Below are 12,337 nucleotides of genomic sequence, written 5' to 3'. Positions count from 1 at the left end.
TCTGGGTCCGTATGATCTCCCATGACCCACGACCCTTCTTTTGGTGGATTCATGTGTGCTTTTGCTTAACAGCTTCCCAGAGGTTCAAGTAGTTCAGAAATAAGATATCCTTCTTTTCAGCCTTCTTCAGATTGGGCCGCTGCTTCTTACAAAGCTGGGGCAGTGAAAAGAAAAAGAAAAAGCCTGCCCAGTGCTCACCCCTCCAAGTAGATTGGGTCAGGGTCAGACCCTCAGGACATTCTTGCCCATTCCCTCCCACTACATAACATGCGGAACCCCAGGGCTCTTTTGACAGCATGTGCACATAGCTGTGCAGCGGAGACCCTGACCTCTCTCTTCTTTCAGTAACTGTCCTTCTTTCTATTGAGCTGTTGTTGGCTTTTATTTCCATGAGCTCCAAAGAGTTTTGCAAATGACCACTTTCTCTGCCAACTCTCCAAGAAGTTCTTCAACTGTTGAAAGACAATAAAGATCAAATGTGTCAGATTAAAGGAAACACGCTTTTTTTAAATTGGAAAATTAAAACAAGAAAAGATAAGAGGTGAAAAGATAAATGGATTATAGTTAACAGGGGGAAAACAGAAATGTAGGTGAAGAATTGAAGTGTGGAGAACTCTTATGAGTAAAGTTATGGTCAAAAGATAAAATTAAGGAGTGGGAAAGGTTTGAAAGAGCTAGTATTTAACATTTTTAACAAAGTCATAAAGATTCGAGAAAAATAGCATGTTAAACTCAGTATTTTAAGATTAAAAATCTAAACAAATGTAAACAATGTGTAAGGTTATCTTGCTCTTTCTTGTTGGGGATGTACTTGTAGGCATTTTGGAAAGATGTCTAAGAACTAAGGTTTAGGCAGAAAAGAAAGCCACAGAACATTGGATGGTCCAAGTATATATATATTACATAGAGAGGAGTGATAGAAAACCAAACTAACCAGAGGAAAAAGGGAGTGGAGTTTGGGGTTGTCACCAATACATAGGTCTCCTCAGGTCCCTTTACCTCTCCTGTGCTTAGAGGTAAAGGAACTTTGTGCACCTCCAGCACTCATAGGCAGCTCTTCTTAAGTGCCTTCCCTTGAACCCCTGCAGCTTCCTTGCGTACCTGTGCAGAGAGCCCCAAGTGCCTGGGGCTACTCTCACCCTACCCCAAAGCCCTCAGTCAATGAAAGACTGCAGGAACGTGATTGTCCAGCTCCTCCTTACAGGTGGGGACAACTCTGAGACATCACTTACCTCCTCTAGCAGCACTGTCAAAACATAAAGTGAGCTACATATAGAATTTTATATTTTCAACTAGCCACGTTCAAATGAATTCTAATAATTTATCTTATTATCATTCAATATGTAATCAGTGTAAAAAATAATTGAGACGTTTGACATTATTTTTTATTTGTACCAAGTCTTCCAGAGCCAGTGTGTGTCACACTTACACAGCTCACTTCAGACTGCCCATGTTGGAGTTGCTCTGAAGTCATGTGGTGAGTGGCCACTGAGCTGAGCTGAGCAGCACAGCCTCCTTCAAACTGAAGCTGTCCCTTCAAAGAACTCTGCCAGAATCTGAAGCCTTACTTGGCCCCTTCCCATTCCCTAGCCTGCTTCCTTCACTTCCTTTGGGGGTTTTGAGAATACTTTTTCAATTTCTTTTTTGCATACAAGTATTATCTTTGTACTGAAAAGAAATTTTAAGAGTTTAGAAAACAAAATGTCTCTCTCATCCCAGATCCCACAATGGGGATTAAATCTATTTATTATTTTAGTGCCAAGGCAGCAGTAAACTCCTGTGCCACTGAGGCTTAGGAGTTGTGGGGCGCCTTTGCATAAAGAAAAACTGATTGCACAATAGAATGGCTACTTGGCTTTTGTCACAGGTTGAAAGCCTGAGACTTTGATGTCTGCTGCAATGGTAAGGGACCGAGGGTAAGATTTTCTAGAAGTCTGGGTCAGGTGTGCAGCATTTGGCTTCTCGGGGCCAGGAAAGGCAGTGGGGAGAGTGGAGTCATCATTGAGGAACACCAGGAGACCTAGCAAGAGAAGGTCCTGAATCCTTCCTCATGAGACATAGGTCACTAGAGTAACATCTGCTTTTTCAAGATGCTTGCAGCCTTGGGCCTGGGTGACAACTGGCAGAACAGTTTCGAGTGATCAGTGCCTATCTCTTGATACCCAGCAGTGTGGAGTCACTTCCCTTGGTGTCCAGCCCTGGGCAAGTGGCAGTGCCCTGTGTAGACCCTTCCTCAGATAATACTGCTCTGGGCCACTAGGCCTCTGATTTCTGCCTTAACATTATGAAGAGCACCTCTTGACCAAATGTCATCCAAGATTGCCTTTTTTTAAAAAAATATTTTAGTTGGACACAATATCTTTATTTTATTTATCTTTATGCGGTGCTGAGGATCAAACCCAGGGCCTCGCATGTGCTAGGCAAGCACTCTACTACTGAGCCATAATCCCAGCCCCTAAGATTGCTTTTTACTTTTCCATTTTCAAGTAGCTGGATTTTGTGGCTCCTTTGTCTGTCACTTGAGGTAGAGGTGAGTGAAGATGCTGCCAGATGGCTCAGAACACCACTCCAGTCAAGAGGAGTAGGGATGCCTGTGTTTCCTACACACTACCCGCTCTACGCTAGAACTGCCTTTCCCACCTTCTTCCATGTGCCACCAAAGAAAGGGCAGGCACATCTCAGAGTACATTTCTCAGGTTATCCCATGAGCATCCTATTTGTTAATTCTACAGCATTGACTCTTTACATATTAGATGTTATTACTCTTAAAATATGTGATTTTTTTCCTTTTTGTCTCCAGTGTTGCCAGTCTAAGCTTTATATGATTGTTCTTGGACATTTTAAACTGGAAATTTGATAAACCAAGTAGTACTGGAACTATCCCAGTGATGGTCGAGAGACCCACATTGTTCTCCTAAAGCATCTTAGACATAACTTCTTGTACTAAACCAATATTGCCTTTTTTTTCTAAATAAGTTTGTGATTGTTTAAATACTCACTCTGAACTATATTAGTCCACTTTTCTTTTCTTTTTTTTTTTTAAAGAGAGAGAGAGAGAGAGAATTTTTTTTAAATATTTATTTTTTAGTTTTCGGCGGACATAACATCTTTGTATGTGGTGCTGAGGATCGAATCCGGGCCGCACGCATGCCAGGCAAGCGTGCTACCATTTGAGCCACATCCCCAGCCCCCAAGTCCACTTTTCATTACTATAACAAAATAACTGAGACTGGGTAACTGTATAAAAGAAGAGGATTTCTGCCACGCGACCAGCGCTGGCTTCATGAAAGAAGGTTCAGTTCATAAGTAATTGCTAAGGAGTTTTAAATTAAAGAGACAAGACTCTCATTACCTTTAATATCAGCTCTGAGACGGCTTCTCCTAGCTCCCACCTCCAGCCACCTAATGCGGTGGCGAGGTTTACAGAAGAGACTAGCGAGAAAGAGAGAACACGCCAGGAAGTGGGCTTTTATTGGGTAACAAAAAATTCCAGGGAAAATCCCATCCAATGAAGGTTAAGAGGGGCAGCATCCCAAGGTCAGGGGCGACGACTGGGTCTTCAGGGCAGTGGCCAGGTACGCCTCTGCATGGACAAGCCCTCGGACTTGGAAAAGGGTGGGGAAGGCTCTAACACAGCTGTGTCTAAGCGCCTCTCACCCAGCCAGGGAGGTAACTCAAATCACATGTGAGGATGGCCTCCCACAGGGATTATTTTGGTTTATAGTTTTTATCAAAGGGTGAGGACCATTTCTGATGATGGCCAACTTGTTGTCCCAAGGTGGTACAAGATGTCACATGGCAAAAGATAGGGAGTGTACATGTGTGTCTGTGCCTCCTCTGGTCTTTCTTTTTACAAAGCCATCAGGATTCAATCATGGGGGCCCCTCCTAGATGACCTTTTCTAATCCTAATCACCTCCAAAGGCCCTACCCCTAAAATAGCAGAATAAGTCTCCACCCTCTGATTCCTCACAGTGGGGACTCAATTTCAACACATGAACCCTTGGAGGACATAGAATGTCAAAACCAGAGCAAGATTCCTCTGACTTGACATTGTGAGCAACATAACTTATTGCTCAGGGATGAGATAAGATTTGGACTGTTCTGGGCAGCATCCCTAGCCCCAGGGTCCCTGAGCACCACTCTGCTGTAAGGTCCTGGGCGTGCTTGGCATCCCCCTGCTCCTGGCTTATGAACAGCTGTCTTGGGAGGAAGAGGACAGGGCAGGCTTTGGTGGACCTGTGTTCTTCTTTTCTCAGAGCCTTTCCCAACTTCTTCTGCTTCAGCACAGCAACACAGTCTCCCGGCCCACTGATGGAGCCGCTGACCAAGGGGTCCTGTGGGAGTCAGATGGCACAGACCCTCCTCTGGAAAGCAAAGTCGTCTCTCTCCTTTGGCATCCAGTCCCTTCAGACATGGCCAACGAAAGATCCTGAGCTAGAGTCCCAGGTCAACCTGTAAGTAAGTAATAAAAGCAGGTTTCAGTTTGGGGCCACACTCGTTTTAACATGAAATCCCTTAGTGCATAGGAGGAATATCTTTCAGGGGAGAGTGGGAAGGAAAGGGGTGTGGGTGTGATCTTGGAGACTGTATTTCTATTTTCCTTTTTTGGTTACTGGGGATTGAACTCAGGGTCACTCGACCACTGAGCCACATCCCTAGCCCTATTTTGTATTTTATTTAGAGATAGGGTCTCACTGAGTTGCTTAGCGCCTCACAGTTGCTGAGACTGGCTTTGAACTTGTGGTCCTCCTGCCTCAGCCTCCCAAGCCCCTGGGATTACAGGCTTACGCCACTGAGCCTGGCATTGCATTTCTATTTTTGATGATGTCTTATTTATCTATTTATTTAACAATATTCATTGAGCACCTTTAGCAAGCCCCATACCAATAGAATATGGAAGAAAAGAATTCTAATATAATACAGAAAAAATATAAGAATAATTGTATAAATGATATGTTAAGTCCATTAGGGTGGTACTGTGTTTTCCTGTATATTCCTGAACCACAACAGGTCTTTGCTAGAATATGTGATATTTGTTGGATGAATGAATAAGTACATGGATATAGAAAATCCTATAGGAGAGAAGTGTTTAGATCTCCAGGGAAATCAAAGGCAACTAGCTAGCATATATGATTGATTTCAAAACAAAGGAAATGCTTCATCTATTCAATGCAACAAATATTTATCTATGCCTACTGTGTCCAGTGCTTTTGTGAAATCAATTCCTGGCTGGGGATATGGATCAAAATCACCTGTGAGGCCTGGGGATGTGTAGAGCACTTGCCTAGCTCCTGTTAGGCACTGTGTTTGATCCTCGGCACCACTTAAAAATAAACAAACAAACAAACAAACAAAGGTATTGTATCCATCTACAACTAAAAATATGTTTTTAAAAAAATCACCTTTGGAACCTAAGAAACAACTCTGGCCTGAGGCCCACCCCCAGGGGTTCTGATTCAATGGATCTGGAGTGGGGGGAAGAGGACTTGTTCCCCAAGGAGCTCACAGAGTTCATCCAGAGAGATGGACAAGTAACCCCCATGGTGCTAGAAAAGAAGCACCTATAAAACGCTGATGGAAGAAGTAGGCTCCTGAGAAAGGGCAGTAGCTGAGCTCGGCCTTGAAGTCAAGCCCAGCCCAGGTCGGCAGGAGATGAGGGAAAAGGCCACTGTGAACAGAGGAAAGCCCGGTGGAACCTTCATCCTTGAGAGCTGTTGATAGACGTTCTCCCAGCCATTCTCAGCACATAGCAATCACCTAGGGAGAATAATGAACAGAAGTCTGCACTGTACCTCCAAAATTTTGAAGTATAGGATGGAACACAAGCACCATTATTTTTAAAAAGCTCCCCAAGTGGTTCTCATCTGTGACAAAAGTTGAGAAAGGCTGCGTTAAAATGTGACTCTCCGTAATTAAATACAAAATAATAATGAAGCCCTTAAATGCCTAGCAAAGGGATCTGAATTTCTATTGAGGCAATGGGAGCCGCAGAGGGCTTTGACGATCTTAGAGCTAATGCCCTTTGAAACGTAAAAGGTCCACTTAGGGTAGGTCAATTCGCGACCCGTGAGTCCCGTGGCTTTTCAAAGCCACTCCCCTACCGCCCATAAATTACCTCTTAGATGAAGTGAGAACAGACTCTCCCGGTGATTTGAAACAGAACTCAAGGAGGTCAGTTAATGTTCAATTAACGAGCAAAATGCGCCTGTCAAAGGGCTGAGCCAGAGGAGAGGAAATCCAGGCAGGGCGTGGGCTCCCACCCGCTGGGCGGCCGAGAACGCCGACCTTCCTGCCTTCCTACTCATTGGAGGCGGGGGTTTGTGTGCCGAGCGTTGGCGGGTTACCCGAGACCTTCCGCCTGAACTCGGCGGGGGCTAGTCCTCACCGCGGACCGGCCAGCTCGGCCTCCTTCGTAGAGTGGGAGACTGCGAGCCCCACGGTGCACCGCGCGGGTGACGTGTGAGGGGCGGGCAGGACTCCTGGAGTCCTGGGCGGGTCCCTGGTGATTGGCGGCCTCAGGGCTGACCTGGCTGCGGGCGGAGCGGGGGAAGTGCCTGTGTCCCTGCGGGAGCCGAGGGAGCCCGAGGTGTGTGCTTTCTGCTCATTAAGCTCACCCAGCGGCACGTGAGAATGGGTGTGTTGGACCAGGCTCGGGGCTCGGGCTGGAATTTGCCGGAGCCAACGTTGAGTTCTTTGGAAAACAAGCTAGAAAGGTGTTTCTTTAAGAATCTCTCATTCATTAAGTTATCCATTCAACAAATATTTATCTATCACCCATGTACAGGCATTTCCTTAAACATCCTAAATGCGTTTTCTCCTTTAGTCTTCACAAATGAAAAAAAAAAAAAAATGAGGCTGCTACTGTTATCCCCGCTTTACACTTGAGAAAGCTGAGGCAGAAAGGTTAAGAAAGTTGTCCAAGACACACAGCAGGGATTCGAAGCTAGGTTTGTCTAGCTCCAGTGCCCATCTCTCAACCCCAGAACACTCAGGTGTGCAATCAAGGTGTTTATGGAATGTCACTGGCCACAGGGCATTTTGGTACTGTCAAGTGAAGAATCTTATAGTCCAGTGCTGTACACCAATGAAACTGACCAGGCCAGAGCTGGCCCTTGTGCCAGGTGCTGGGGATGCAAAGGGGACTTATAAAAGTGTTGTTAGCTGGGACAGTCCAAAATTTCTCAGTGGAAAGAGCACTTGAAGTTGGGGAACTACCAGGTAGAGGTGTGGGGAGACCTTGAAGCAATCTGATTTGGCTGATGCTTCTTGGGGAGTGGTGTGCAGTGAGCTTTGGTGGTTGGGTAGAGCCATGTCATTGGGGGAATGGGAACCCCTGGCCTTGACACTCTAGGCAGGGCATTGCACGGTTAGAATTGCATATTGGAAAGAAAATAGTGTCAGGGGACAGCTAAATTGCACTTGGATGAGTCTGCTGGCAGTGGGGACCAATTAGAGTAGGAGACGAGAGTTCTAGTCGGGGCAGAAGGGATAGGCTGGACTTAGGAATATTTCAGAGGAAGATTAGAATGGACTTGATAAACTTGTGTCTTGACATAAAGTAACATCTCTGCTTTAAAGGAAATGAGAATATTGTTTATTCTGAGCCAAATGTGAGTGACCATGGCCTAGGAACATGGATTTGAGTTATCCTGAATGACATGTTCCACTGTGGAAGAAGTCGCATGAACTTTTTATAGCCAGAACAAATGTAAGTCATAAATCAATGTGTTTACCATTTACACTGGTAGGAGCATCGGGTAGGGTAGGTGAGCTGCAACGTGGCAAGGCATTCTTCTCTGTGGGTTTCAGATGTTAGAGTTTCTCCCCACCCCCTATCCTCAGTACTGGGGATTATATCCAGGGGCACTCTATCACTGAGCTACATCCTCAGTCCTTTTTATTTTATTATTTTGAGACAGGGTCTTGCTAAATTGTTAAGGCCTCACCAAGTTGCTGAGTCTATTCTTGAATTTTTAATCCTCCTGCCTCAGCCTTCTGAGTCATGGGATAGACGTGTGCCACCACACCCGGCTATTTTATAGCATTTTTAACTTTAGGGTTAGAGAAGGCTAGAGGTCTGCTAAGCTTAGCTATGCCTTCTGAGAAGCTAATCTACTAGTCATAAGAATGTTGGGTCAGATAAAAAAGTTAGATAAATGGCCATTAAAGGGCCTAAATGTATAAATGCTACCAAGTCAGATTGTTTTTCTCTTGCTACCTGCACCTCCAACCTTGCAGCCTGCCTGTCTCTCTACCTGTTGCCTCCTTGATTCCTGCTGTCCATTTTCTACCATGTCACAGGCCATGTCATATGTCACAGGCATCCTGTGACCTGAGGGACATCTTCCCCATCCAGGAAAAGGAGCTGAGGAAGGCCTTGAGTTGTCCATCCTGGCTTGTGGATCTCTGTCTGCTTCTTCTGGGATGTGTCCTTTATTCAGGCAGATGTGTTAGTTCTTATTGCAATGGTAGCTATAGTAGCCATGCAAAAGAAAAGGAGTGGTCAGGAGGCAGGAGAACAGGGCTCTAGTGGGTTGTGAAAGCCAGTGGAGGAGTGTCAAGGAGAAGGGGAGCAGTCTGTGGCCAGTCACAAAAATAACTTCAGAAATTTTGTCAAAAAATGGATCATGGAACCTGTTTAATTAGAGTCCCTAGTGGTGGGACTCAGGAATCTGGCTGATGGTGTCAAATGCAGCAGAAAGAAAGGTCAGGGATCAGAACTAAAAGCTGACTATAAACTTGCTGATCAGGAAGCCTGGGGAACTCTGAGACCCAGTGGCATGGGGCAGGCTGAGTGCAAGACCCTGAGGCATTTCTCACATGCAAGAAAAAATTTCTAGTATTGTAGCAAAGTAAACATATCAGAAAGATGGTCGATCAGGGCCATCTGCCTTAAAAAGATGTCAGCCAGGAGAGGAAAGGACAGAAAAAAGTTTGAAAATGTTTTAATCACTTCGGAATAATCTTCTAATTCTTGTTTACATCAGCTTTTCTTATGTTCAATTACAACATGCTACAATAAAGTTAGATTTCTTAAAAATCCTATAATTCAGACTCAATTCCTGTCACTAAGCTGAATTAGTAAAGTTTATTTTTTTTATCTTTGAGGAAAATAGTCAAGTATTCAAAAGAGTTTGTTAGAGAGCATAATAGTAGGCAATTTTTTATTTAAACCTTTTTTTCAAAAATACCCTTCAGAAACTTCGAAAGATCTCATTTGTTCCTAGTTGAAGAGCCACTTTGTTTTAAAGCAGAGTGATGGAAAGTAAGCTTTTTGGTTTACTGTTAGAGGAATTCTATCCTGCTAATCTTGTGTTACCATGAAGAAATTTCTCCACTTTCCTGGGGCAGGGGCAAAGAGGTTGGGTAGCTAACCTGTCCCCTCCCCACTTCCTCTCTCCCTCTTGGGATCTGCTTGCCTATGGAGCTGGTGCCTCATCTCACCTCCTATTTCCATTTGAAAATACACCTGAGTCTTCTAGAAGCTGGTGTAGAGGTCTGTCTGTCTCTGTCCCCTGCCGGAGCTTGTCAGTCATGAGACATCAATTCCCCTGGCCACCATCTGGGCAGCCGTCTGCCCCTCTACAGATCCAACTCTCCCACAAGAGGGTTGCTCCAGGTCTGAACATGGAGGACACAGTAGGAAGCCCATTTGGCTATAGGACTGGCCTCTTTTTGCCAAGGAAACACTGATGGTAAGGAAGTTCATGTTTTCATTCCTATTTGTTTGATTCCTGTTGCTAATTCTCTACTGATTCCAAACACAGAGGAGAGAGGGGTTGATTTTTGGTAAGCTCCCAAAGCTTCAACAATTGTGAGGTAGGCGGGGATATTGTGGGGTGGGTCTGCTTCTTTATTCCCTTGTTCTTCCCCATCTGAATGGAGTCCCCAGCTTGTGGAAAGTACACACCAAGTATTTATTAAGTGTGAGTTAAGAGTAATAAAGCAGAGATGCCAGTGGAATGCTAAAGCAGACACAGTGGAGATAGAAAGGGGATAAGGAGCAAGAAACTGAAAGACGTCGCGGGATTCTATAAACATGTTCATGTGCAAAAGTGCATGCTCAGGGTCATGCATTGCAGGAGTATTAGTAATAGCAAATATCGGAAACCATTAACTGGGGAGTTGGTTCAATGCTACATGATATAGCTATTCAGTGGAATACTACACAGCCATGAGAAAGAATACAGGAGCTTTTTGGGTACAGATTTGGAAAAATCACCAAGATATGTCAAGTGGGAAAAAAAAGAACAAGATCAAGGAGGAGGATTGTACATGCAATTAACATTCATTATCCTTGGGGGATTAGTTCCACACCCCTGCAGGTACCCAGACCTGTGGATTATGTGAGACAGTGTGGTTCACTACATTGTCCTTCCATATGCTTTACATCACCTTGATTTTACTTATAGTAACAGTCAATACTGTGTAAATGGTTATTTAGGGAATAATAATAAGAAAAAAGTCTCCTTATGTGTACAGTACTGATCCAATTTTTTCCAGATATTTTTGATTTGTGGTTGGTTGAATCTGCAGATGTGGAGCCTGTGGATACGGAGGGCTGACTGTAATACACTCCCATTTGTGTAAGCAGAGGGGAACATGTATTGCCCTTTCCTTGTAAGTGCACACATCACTTCTGGGAGATACATAGGAGCGGTCCAAGTTGCCTATGTGGGGCAGGAGGGGGCAGGTTTTCCCCTTGAGGTCTGTGTGCTCTGAGTTTTAAAGCAAGCAAGTGTGTTGTTCCTTTGAAGAATGAAACACAGGTACACAGATACAGTCACACAATTTTCCAAAGGGACGTGGTGGCGAGGAGCTATCGCAGGGCCTAGTGACTGATTAGCTGTTGATTTGAGAGAACCCTGGAATGTTCCCAAACGACTGGGAGGAGTCAGGAGGAAATCCAGTTTGGGCTGTGTTGGGGGGGGGGGCTTCTGGGGCATCTGTGGACTGTGTCCAGAAGCCAGATGTCTGAGCTTGCAAGTGGGGAGAAGGATCCAGTTGGGTGTTTGACTGGGAGCGTGATTAGCATTGAGGTGATATTAGAAGGCCCAGGAGCAATGAGGCCCCAGGAAGGGAGGTGGCCTGAGTTGAAGGGAGAGGAAGGTAGATGGTAATCATTCACGATAACATGGAGTTAAAGATGCTGCTGATAGACTGAGGCACACGAAAAGGACTCATTTGTTGTGGCTCCATGTGACCTAAAATCAGGAAGGAAGATGGCCTCGCTCTCTGCAAGGACATGCTGGCCCCTTTCTGGACTCACTGTTGAGCTCCGGGTCCCCTGCAGGAATAACAAAGCAATCAATTTTCCCCAAGGAAGTTATGCCATTACTAAGAACTGTGTTCCTTAGACTATTCTAGTCTTCACTTCTCTCAAATTTTATATTCCTCAGGGACCAGCAACCCATTTTTGGTGCTCACCTCAACTCAAAGTACAGTACAGACACCGGAAGGACACACTATAAATAGTGATTAGGGGGTATCATGCCTTCTGATCAGTACTTTCAAGAGGCAAAGGGCCATAGTTTGGGTGGCCCTGTCCTAAATTCACCTTAGCCAGCACTCATCTTATAAATTCCATTTTGGCCTCAGAAACAGGCTGGCTGTTCTTGTGTCATCTCCTATGATAGTTAAAGTTCTTAGTTAAGGGCTTTTGCCTCCCGGGGCTCTGTGCATTTGGTGTATCTGTCTCCCTTCTCTTGCCACCCCTGATCACCCTTGCTTTCACAGTTTCATTTTCTTAGGAGACTATTTCAGAGTCTGAGCAGCTTAGAGATTAAACATTTTAGATCTTTCAGAAATGTAGTTTGACCTTGAAAGCACAAGTAAACTGCTTTTCTTCTACTCTGTGGTCTGAATGTGCCTGGAGGAAAACAGCAGAGATAAGCTTACTTGGCTCTAACTTGGTCCACAAAATTAAAATATGACACAGAAGTCATTTAAAATGTAGCCCAGGGCCTTGCCCCTGTGCTGGGTCACCTCAAGGCAAAATTCATGTCAACTCCATGTTACCTAAAATAAAAAAGCATTTACTTTTATGTTCAAGACTACATTTTTCCCATATTGCTATTGGCTATAAAAGGTCAGAATAGGCCACCCCACAATATACCTTGGCATGAAGATTATTTGGGACTGAAGACAGTTGAGAAAAAAACGGACATGGGAAGCTCCCTTCCCTCCCCATGTGTACTCCCAGAAGCAGGGCACACATTTCTCTCACCTGCACCATAAGAAGAACTCTTCTCACCAAACACAGAGAAGTCACCAGATGAGTCCACAGAGACAAACCCCATGACATAGCCCTTGTCTGGCCTTCATTCCCCCATATT

At 44.7% G+C, this 12,337-nt stretch overlaps 1 protein-coding gene and 1 long non-coding RNA gene across 5 annotated transcripts in view; one reads left to right on the top strand and one right to left on the bottom strand.

The window, feature by feature from the left end:
• Garnl3 (GTPase activating Rap/RanGAP domain like 3) overlaps window positions 1–12,337 on the top strand; it is a 146,438-nt gene that overhangs the window by 8,981 nt on the left and 125,120 nt on the right. For all 3 annotated transcript variants that reach the window (XM_076845451.1, XM_076845449.1, XM_076845452.2), the window contains exon 2: window positions 4,286–4,456. In XM_076845451.1, the coding sequence (XP_076701566.1) occupies window positions 4,314–4,456 (143 nt within the window). In that variant the 5' untranslated portion in view covers window positions 4,286–4,313. The remainder of the gene's footprint in view (window positions 1–4,285; window positions 4,457–12,337) is intronic.
• On the bottom strand, window positions 3,100–6,440 carry LOC143392298 (uncharacterized). 2 transcript variants are annotated; one of them, XR_013090345.2, is made up of 3 exons: window positions 6,118–6,440; window positions 5,509–5,759; window positions 3,100–4,454 (listed from the first exon to the last, which is right to left on the bottom strand). It is a non-coding gene; the product is annotated as an uncharacterized LOC143392298 (long non-coding RNA). The 2 variants fall into 2 exon arrangements; XR_013090344.2 differs by having other exon boundaries at window positions 5,564–5,759.

This window comes from Callospermophilus lateralis, chromosome 2 (assembly GCF_048772815.1).
Source record: "Callospermophilus lateralis isolate mCalLat2 chromosome 2, mCalLat2.hap1, whole genome shotgun sequence".
Classification (NCBI taxonomy): Eukaryota; Metazoa; Chordata; class Mammalia; order Rodentia; family Sciuridae; genus Callospermophilus; species Callospermophilus lateralis.
The sequence above is the reverse complement of the archived record's forward strand: the minus strand, read 5'-3'. Positions and strand labels throughout refer to the sequence as shown.